This window comes from Propithecus coquereli, unplaced genomic scaffold (assembly GCF_000956105.1).
Source record: "Propithecus coquereli isolate 6110/MARCELLA unplaced genomic scaffold, Pcoq_1.0 Scaffold172, whole genome shotgun sequence".
Taxonomy (NCBI): domain Eukaryota; kingdom Metazoa; phylum Chordata; class Mammalia; order Primates; family Indriidae; genus Propithecus; species Propithecus coquereli.
In genome coordinates this window covers 3,195,924-3,206,144 of record NW_012141858.1, presented here as the reverse complement: position 1 = coordinate 3,206,144, position 10,221 = coordinate 3,195,924, and the positions used below count along the sequence as shown (strand labels likewise).

The 10,221-nt window shown below is 36.5% G+C and overlaps 1 protein-coding gene across 2 annotated transcripts in view; it reads right to left on the bottom strand.

The window, feature by feature from the left end:
• Positions 1 to 266: 266 nt before the first annotated feature.
• The window catches only part of YEATS4 (YEATS domain containing 4), a 19,410-nt gene continuing 9,455 nt past the window's right edge, over positions 267 to 10,221 (bottom strand). For both annotated transcript variants that reach the window (XM_012642052.1, XM_012642053.1), the window contains 3 exons: positions 8,487 to 8,579; positions 8,312 to 8,399; positions 267 to 925 (listed from right to left, as the gene is read on the bottom strand). In XM_012642052.1, the coding sequence (XP_012497506.1) occupies positions 756 to 925; positions 8,312 to 8,399; positions 8,487 to 8,579 (351 nt within the window). In that variant the 3' untranslated portion in view covers positions 267 to 755. The remainder of the gene's footprint in view (positions 926 to 8,311; positions 8,400 to 8,486; positions 8,580 to 10,221) is intronic.

Below are 10,221 nucleotides of genomic sequence, written 5' to 3'. Positions count from 1 at the left end.
GAGGCAGGAGGATCACTTGAGCCCAGGAGTTTGAGGTTGCTGTGAGCTAGGATGACGCCACGGCACTCTAGCCCGGGCAACACAGTGAGACTCTGCCTTAAAAAAAAAAAAAAAAAGATCTGATCTTTGTCACTGAAGAGCTTCTGTATGCTATGACGAGTACCAACAAGAGGTGTGAGCTCACAATACTACGGAGATATGTTACTTCTACTGAGGGAGTTCCAGGTAGTCTTTAAAGAGGAAGAAACACATCAAGAGGCAGAAACAGGATCCGTACACTACATTTATTGAATACTGACTGGGCACATCATATACAAAAAAGTAGGATGGGGATAGGTAAGAATTTGAAGAAATTAAATATACACATTAATTTATCACTAATAATAACTACTAGAGAAGTACAAAATTTGTACATTATGCTTTATAATGAAATTTTGATGCCTGTCAAAAGGCATAATAATAAGCTACACACATACTGCGATAAAAATATTTTTAAATTGTGCTTAACATCAGAATTTCCCTCAAATGGGTTGGTAAAATGACTACACAGCATCTACTCTTCCACACATACATTTTCCATCAAAGATTGCTTGAACAGTACAAATACTTTGACCCCATCGCTGAGAAATCACTGTCGACCACTATATGTGCAGTTCCTCTAAGAAACATCACAACATTCGCATTAAAGCCCGTTTCTCCATTAAAGTCCACCTTATTTTCAGTCTGGCTTATCACTAAGTTCTCTTCAGAACTGTTTATATATCTTTCGTCTGATCATCTTCTTCAAGTTTCCTGATTTCATTTTTTAAACAATTTATAGTTTCACGACTTGCTTTTAATCTCTCCTTAAGCTCTGCAATTTCGAAGCTTGTTTTTTTCTTGGCAGCTTCTAATTTTTCTCTGGTTTTCACTTCAAGTTCTGCAACTAAGAAAAACAAATACTTTTACTGAAATTATTTCATTTTCCTCATGTCTAAGATATCATAGAATAATAAATACAGTTATTTCCTTAGGTCAATGTTTCCATGATGAAACGTGGACAATTTAAGATATATAATGTTAAATATGGGCTGGTGAGGGATGGGAGAAAAATTTCTGAATTCCCAAGAGAGAATCTAAGATGTTTTCTACAACTAAGAATGAAATTCCAGTCACTAACTCACAGTTAAGATTTTAAGACACAATGTCCTTCATTTCACCATATGTATATATTAATATGGAAATAAGGGGGCATACAAATTTAAGAGACATCAGCTAATAAGAAGATCTAACTAAAAGTATTCTTAAATTGACATACAGGTGAAACTTACATAAACAAAATCACACTATCAAAACAAGCCTGTATCTTTTTTCCAAAAAATGTAGCATTAACTAAGTTTGAATTCCAGTTCTACCACTTATTAGCTGTGATACTCTAAGTTATTTCACCTATGTTCATTTCCTCATTTATAAAACAGAGGTTATAACAGCAAACACCTCACGATATTATTTACTGAGAATATTTTAAATGAATTAATGTATGTAATGTACCCAGAATGCCTGGTACATAAAAAGCCCTATCAACTATTATTATGATAACAGAGAAACATTAAATGATTTTTGAAACATTCTAGATGTCTATATAACAAATTACTAAAGAAAATGTCATTACTGTAAAATAGGATACATCTATTTAAACATGCCACTTGAATATGTAGCACTATGTTTTATAAAGAAAAATGCCTGCTTGAATCCAACACTTCCATCTTGTGGGCATTTTAGGTAATTGCTGCTGCTGACTATTAAAGTTGTACTTGAACTAATACAAGATCGTCACTAGTTGGAAGCAGCATAGTTGGTTGAAGCCAACTTTGAAATCAGAAAGACTTAAGCTCAAATAAATCCTTGGTCCTTTATTACCTGAAGCTGACATCTCTAAGTCTCCCTCAGTCTTTTCCTCTATATGATATGGTTAAAACTAGATATTTCTCAGAGGATTTATAAGGATTAAGTGAAAAAATTACATGTAAAGCATCTAACAGGTAAAAAATATGCAATAAATATTAGTGAGTACTTTCCTTCTTATTGCTCACTGCCAGTGACTTGCTTTTTGTGATAAATTTTTTTTTTTTTTTTTTGAGACAGTGTCTCACTCTGTCACCTGGGCTAGAGTGCCACGGCGTTAGCCTAGCTCACAGCAACCTCAAACTCCTGGGCTCAAGCGATTCTCCTGCCTCAGCCTCCCAAGTAGCTGGGATTACAGGTGTGTGCCACCACACCCAGCTAATTTTTCTAGATGGCGTCTCGCTCTTGCTCTGGCTGGTCTCGAATTCCTGAGCTCAAGTGATCCTCCTGCCTCGGCCTCCCAGAATGCTGGGATTACAGATGTGAGCCACCACACCCGGCCTGTGATAAATTTTTGTAACATAGTAAATTTTATATTGCCAAAACAATCCATAGTTTTCTTTGGAATTTCTTTCACTGTTTTTATTTTTAAAAGTATTTAAAAAACAATGTAGCACATACATGATACAATTTAAAAGGCTGAAAAGAGTAGATAGCAAAAAACTCTTTGTACTTCTGCTCCCCACCGGTTCCGGCAACCAACAGTGCTTTTCTCAGAGATAATCAGGTTTCTCTAATCTTTCCAGAAATAGTCTGTTGATATACAAGCATATACCTAAATGCAGTTTCTTTTTTATCCCCTCACTGTAATGGGTATCATATTATACACATTGGTCTGCACTGTGCTGTTTCACTTAACATTGTATCTGGAAGCTCATTCCGTATCACAGAGCTATCTCATTCTTAATAGTGACTGCAGAGGACTTCATTGAATGTATACATTCTGTCCCCTACTGATGTACATTCAGAGTATTTCCATTTTTTCTATTACAAATATTGCAATAACGTGCATGCAGCGTATAATCATTTCAGTATACTTGTAAAATAAATTCCTGTAAGTGGAACTGTTAGGTTAAAGAATACATGTACTTATAATTTTGGAAGAATGAAAAGCAACTCCTAGAAGGATCTATCAACTTATAATTCCAATGGCATTATATGTGTGTTTTCTTACTGCATCAACTTTTTGGTCTTAATCTGAAAGCTTAAAAACAGTATTTCAGAGTAATTTTAAATTGCATTTCTCTTATTACCATTGAGGCTAATCTTTTTATATGTTTAAGAGACATTTCTCCCTTCCCTTCTATGAATTCTCTGTTTTCTCTTTGCTCATTTTCCTATTGTGTTATTGACCTTTCTTATTGATTTGTAGGAGCTCTTTATGTAGTAGTCCCCCTTATTCGAGGTTTGCTTTCCATGGTTTCAGTTATTCACTGTCAATAGTGGTCTGAAAATAGGTGAGTACAATACAATAAGATATTTTAAGAGATACAGCACATTCACATAATTTTTATTACAGTATATTGTTATAATTGTTCTATTTTATTATTTGCTGATGTTAATCTCTTACTGTGCCTAATTTATAAACTAAACTTTATCATAGATATGTATGTATGTGAAGGAAAAAACATACATAGTATATATAGGGTTTGGTACTATCCACAGTTTCAGGTATCCACTGAGGGTCTTTGATGCATCCCCAATGGACAAGGGGAGGGACTACTGTATGTTAAGGAAACTAGTCATTTGTGACATGAGTACAATATTTTTTTACAGTTTATCTGTCATCAGACTTTGTTCACAGTGCTTTTTACCACACAGAAATTGTTATTCTTTTGTACCCTCTCTGCCCACATCAATTAAAAAAACACACATTGAGTGATAGGCACTTTGTTAGATGCTGGGGTACGGAGGTAGAAAATAGTTAAGGAAAAAAATGCCATATAGTGTCAGGAGGTAATCACAGGGAGCTACAAGACTAGTTTCATATCAAAGAGAAAGGGTGTGTATCATCAAGGAAGACTTCTTGTCAGAAGTAAAATCCGAACTGAGTTTTAAAGACTGAGAAAGGAGTTTGATGAAGTGAACATAGCAGGCCCTGCAAGCAGCATACAAATAAGTGGTCCTGTACAATTGTAAAAGGTAGCATAAATCTAGTCAAGGAGACCTAACTTAACTCAATTGTCAGAAGGAAAGCATTCACTGTAGACATAACATAGATTCTTGTTGTTTTAGTCACAATACTTTATTTTTGACAACTCATAAGACTGCAAAGGGTATGATATATTTGGAAGAAGATCTGAGTTAATTAGCAATGAGATCCTGGGGAAAAACATTTTAAAACTTCTTTTAGCTTGTTCCAGTTTTCTGCTTCCTGTATATTAAATGCTCATGTAAAATAGAAAAGTTTGTTACTGTAAACCCAGCACTTTGGGAGGCTGAGGTGGGAGGATCACTTGAGGCCAGGAGTTTGAGACTAGCCTGGCAACTTAGAGAGATCCCCATCTCTACAAAAAATAAAAAAATTAGCCAGGTGTGGTGGTGCACACCTGTAGTCCCAGCTACTTGAGAGGCTGAGGCAGGAGGATTGCTTGAGCCCAGGAGTTGGAGGCTGCAGTGAGCTATGACCACACCATTGTACTCCAGCCTGGGTGACAGAGCAAGACCCTGTCTTAAAAAAAAAAAAAAAAAGGGACTATTACTTTTTTTTTTTTTTTTGAGACAGAGTCTCACTGTGTTGCCCGGGCTAGAGTGCCGTGGCGTCATCCTAGCTCACAGCAACCTCAAACTCCTGGGCTCAATCGATCGTTCTGCCTCAGCCTCCCGAGTAGCTGGGACTACAGGCATGCGCCACCATGACCAGCTAATTTCTCTATATATTTTTAGTTGTCCAATTAATTTCTTTCTAATTTTAGTAGAGACGGGGTCTCGCTCTTGCTCAGGGTGGTTTCGAACTCCTGAGCTCAAACAATCCGCCCGCCTCCGCCTCCCAGACAGCTAGGATTACAGGCGTGAGCCACTGCGCCCGGCGGGACTATTACTTTTGTTGAGTAAGTATAACTTACTGGTTAGAAGCACAGACTGTAAGGCTTTTACACAGAATATCTTATTAGTTAAGAGGACAGACTTTGGGTTTAAATCCAGGTTCCACTGGGTAATTCTGGGCAAGTTACCAAATCTCTCTAGGGTCCTTACGTACAAAATAAGGCTAATCACAGTACCTCCCTCCTAGGGTTGTTATGGGTATTCAATAAATTAAGAAATGTAAAGTGTGTGTCTGGTACATACTAAGCTCTCAGTAAGCGTTCATTATCAATTTTATTATTCCTTGTAGAAGTAATTACTACTATTAAAAACTAGATGATTAGTGCTTAAGTAAAATTCCACTGGTTTACAGTATAAACATCTTTATAAACTTTTAATATGTTCCATAATGATCAACCTCTATCCCAAATATTACTGTATCTAAAAACATGACTAAATTTTTAGAGCCTAAGATTTGAGGACTGCCTGGGATCACGTTCTGATTCTACCATTAACTAGCTGTGTTATCCTGGGCAAGTTTCTTAACCTTAACCTCCTTGTGCCTTAGTTTCCTTTTCTAAATGAGATTACTCAATAAAGTTGTTGTAGAGTTAAATTATTTGAGTTTATACATGTACAGACTTAGAAGACTACAAAGAGTAAGCACTCAAATCTCATAATTTATTATTAACAAATACTGAGTATTATGCCTTCAAATTGGTATTTTTTAGGCCCTTGAGTAATATTCCCAAATAGCTTTTCTAAAATCTAAAACAATTTATACTCAAACAATTCAGGAGAATGCAAGGTTTACCACATCCTTAATAGGTACACTATTAAAAATTCCTTTTGCTAATTTGATAGGACAAATATAGTCACTCATTACTATTTGGTCAGGATTTTTAAAATTACTAGCAGGACCAATATTTTCTTGTTTTATTTACTGGTGATCTCTTCTTCCATCCTTCTGCCCATGTCTTTTGCCCATTCATCCACTGAAATTTAAAATGTTTTTCTAAATGCATACAAGTAGTGCTTTTTACCTTTTCAGAGTTATCATAAACTTATCTGTTTTATGTTTGTAACAAAGTAGGCCAGGCAAATATTTTTGCAGGTGTAGAAAATGAAGCATACAAACTTTCAGTGACTATCAAATGGCAAAATTATAATTAACATCCTGACTTTTTAACTCCTAGTTATGTGTTTCATGAAAATATAAACACTGCTATAACCACTAATGGTTAAATAGCAATCCCCTTCCCCCCTGCATGATCATCCCTCCACCCCTTCTTCTACTGGATCACTCCTTTCAGCCTACAAATATACTAGTTTATTTCCCCATGAAAACAATACCCTCTTGACCTCATAGCCTGATTCTGCTCCAAGGGCGACTGCTCCCCTTTATAGGCAAGCTCCAACACAGACTTGTCTATGGTGCCCGCTTCCAATTTCTCCCATCTCATTGTCTCTTCAATTGACCTGTCCTTACTATTCTCCTTAAACTGTTCCTATTAAGGTCATTGAGGATCTCCATCTTGCTATATAGCCAATGTCTTGGCCCTCATCTTACTTGACCTGTCAGCAGTATTGGACACAGCTGATGACTCTAGTTCTTGATACACTTTATTCACTTGGCTTTCAGAACATTACATGCACCTGGTTTTTCTCTCTCCATAGAAATCTCCACTCACTCCTTTGATGGTACCACTTGGTCTCACAAATTTATAATTCTACTAATTTTCAAATTCGTGTCTTTAGCCTAGACTTCTTAAATACCAGACTTTAGGGTACAACACCCCTCTCAACACCTCCACTTACATGTCTTACGGGCATCCAAATCCAACATGTCCAAAATTATACCCTTGATCTTTCCCTAAAAACTTGTTCTTCCCAGACTTCCCATCTCCATAAAAAGCAATTAATTTTGGGGGGTTCCTCAGGCCCAAAACCTTAAGAGTCATCCTTTGCTCATCTTTCTCCCACATCTCAATATTCAAACCATTAGCAAATTCTATTGTACCTATCTTAAAAATAAGTCCGGAATCAGCCCCCTTGTCATCACCGCTATTACTCTGGTCCAAGCCACCATTCTATCATATCTGTATTACTGGAACAGCCTCCTAACTATTCTTTCTGCTTCTACCAGTTCTGCTTTACAGTCTATTCTCAACACAGAGCAAGGGTGATCTTTTTAAAACGTTAGACTGATAATGTTATTCCTCTGCTCAAAACCCACAAATGACTTCACATCTCATTCAGTTTAATAATCTCAAGTCCTTACAGTTACCCATAAGTCCCTACACAGACTTCTTTGGCTTCTTCTCCCACTCCTTGTCCTTTTATTCACTCTACTCCAGTCACACTGGCCTTCCTGCTGTTCCTCAGATACGCCGGACATGCTCTTAGGTCAGGGCTTTTGCCCTTGCTGCACCCTCTACATATAATATTCTTCCCTCAGATCTCTCCTTTACACCTTTTGGTCCGCAAATGCTACCATCTCAGGAAGCATTTTCTGACCTTATATTTAAAATTCCATCCATTTCCTTCCACCACAGTTGCTCCCTGCCCTGCCCTGCTCTGCTTTACTTTTCTCCCTCACACCCAATCACTACCTTATACTTCATTGTTCTATTCATTTAATACTTGTCTTCCTTCCACTAGAATATAAGCCCACAAAGGCGGGGCCTTTTGTCTGATTTAGACACTGTTCTATCCTCAGTACCTGGAATAATGCCTGGCATATAACTGGTGCTCAATATATACTATAAATGAATGAAAGAAAGATCAAAGAAATGACTAAATGAACAGTGACATAAATGTTAACATAGGGATGGCAACTAGGTTTCATCTTGAATGCCAACTGCAAATGATTGGCAATAGATGCCTGAAGGGACATGTAGAGGATTCTGGGGCCATGTCAGCTTAGGAGGAAAATATAATATGACTGATTATCAATGTGCCATTCAGGTATTCACCACTTGAGCATTAATCTGAAATTATATGTAAAATGACATAGGTAAAAACATGAGATAAGCTAGTTCACAGTACACAAAAGTATAATTATGTCCTACAAGGTTCTTCACACAGATTTTGTTAGCAAAGACTAGTAAACAAAATGATTGAGTCATATGCTAAGCAAGACTAATGAAAAGCTATACTTAAAACCAAATTAGGGAATAAAATAGACAAGCTGTATTTCAGAGAATGAGAGGCTGTCTTTTATGTTTTTGAAAGTAGGCCTACTTTGAGAACAATTTAAAACATCCTTCTTACATGTTTCACAGTAATACATGTATCTTTTAACATGTATCATTATAAAACAGTTTAATAACCATTAATCACATAATCCTCTATTATAGAATACATTATTTTTCAAGATTAATTGTGAATACATGGCACTTACATTCTGTTTCATGCTTATAGGCTCCTAATGTTAGCTGACGAGATGTTGTTAATAACTGCTGCATCATTGCTGTTGGGTCTTGAAATATCTAATAGGATAGAATGAAGAAAAGCCCAATAACTTCAAAGTTCTCCAGATTAAAATGCTTTTAAAACTCATTATAAAATCTTCTTACCATTTCATCATAGAATTCTGAAACTACTGTCTTTTTCCCCAGCATTGCATTGGTGTCTGATTGAAACAGCTTTAGTAAATGATACAGGGTTACCTGTGAAATAAAAACAGATGTCACATCTGTGCAATGGTTTTCATCATCGTTGTGAGGCACTGTCATTTCTTTCACTAAATCAGAGACTGGAATAAGTAGACGTATCAAATTCATGATCTTCTTTTAACTTATTGTGGCAAGTAACTCAAACTCTCTGTATCTTTATTTTCCTATTAGGTACCACTATCCATCTACAATCTACTCATCTACATCAATGTTCTGAAGAAGGTAAGTAAAAATCTGTTCAAATTCTCTAGAGAGTAACTATAGATAAAAATAACACAAGGCCGGGTGCAGTGGCTCACATCTGTAATCCTAGCTCTCTAGGAGGCCAAGGCGGGAGGATTGCTTGAGCCCAGGAGTTTGAGGTTGCAGTGAGCTATGATGTCACTGCACTCTAGTTGGGGTGACAGAGTGAGACTCTCGTCTCAGAACAAAAATAAAAAACAAAAAACAAAAAAACCCCACAATATACGCCTATGGAAATTAAACTGGGAAATCACTATAAATTCTTTTACTCACATAAGTGAAACTGGATTAATTTGTGACAGTTATTCCTGAAGATCAGAGTTAACAAATTTACTGCAGGAAAAAAAGATTTGATACTTTCAAATGAAATGACCAATATTCAAACGTTCAGTGAGGGCAAGATAATCACTTTGGGGATCTATAAGATTAATGCATATGTGACATAATAAAGAAACATAAATAAGTTGGTCAGTGATAATTCACTTTGGCAAGAGCAACATGTCTTCAAATACTTAAAAACAGGTGTACTAAGAAATCAAAGGAAAAGCTGTGCGGCACAATGTGTGATTATTTTAGCAAAATAAAATCTAGCTGGCAAAACATGAGACTTGATGAAGTTGTAGAAACCCATTCAGAGGCCTCAAAGAATTTTCCAAAAAAGTTAGCTAAAATCATTATATAGGAATGCTATTCTTCAAAACACTCATGAAATAAGGGAGCAAGGAAGGATACAATGAAGTCAGAAAATATAAAAATTCTTGCAACTGAATTTGAACATGTATCAACTCCCTTTAAAGACAATCTAGCTCAATTTTGAGAAAAGTCAGATTTCCCTGGACATGGCTCAGTAAGTGAAAATATCCTATTTAAAGAACATCCTCTAGGTTCAAGATGGTGTACCAAGAATATGGCAAAGGAGGAGGGAAATGCACAGAATTCCACTGAAATAACAGTAAAGACAAACAATCTGAAACGAGAGAGCACGAATTATATATAAAGCAGATAATTTGACAAATTTCTGGAATAGACAGAAAGCAGATGAAACTACAAGGAAGAATAATAAAACCACTAACAGAGAAAAATCACAACCTGAAAACTAAAGGAAGACAACTGCAGGGAGCCAGGGCTCTCAGGAGCCCCGGAGAGGCTCCAACCTCACAGTTGGCAGGTATCAAAATCAAGGATACTGTGGTGTAGCTGAGCTTGTTGACCTTCCCTTCTTCGCCCTCCACTCACAGACGAGAAAGAATATCCTCCTTTGGTACCTAGAATTTTTCACCCCACAATCAATTATAATGGAAAAATAAAGACATGTTCAAATGGGCAATGGCTCCAAAAGTTTATTTCTCAGGCATTCCTTCTATTCCTTCTGAAGAAATTCCTCCAGCAAAAT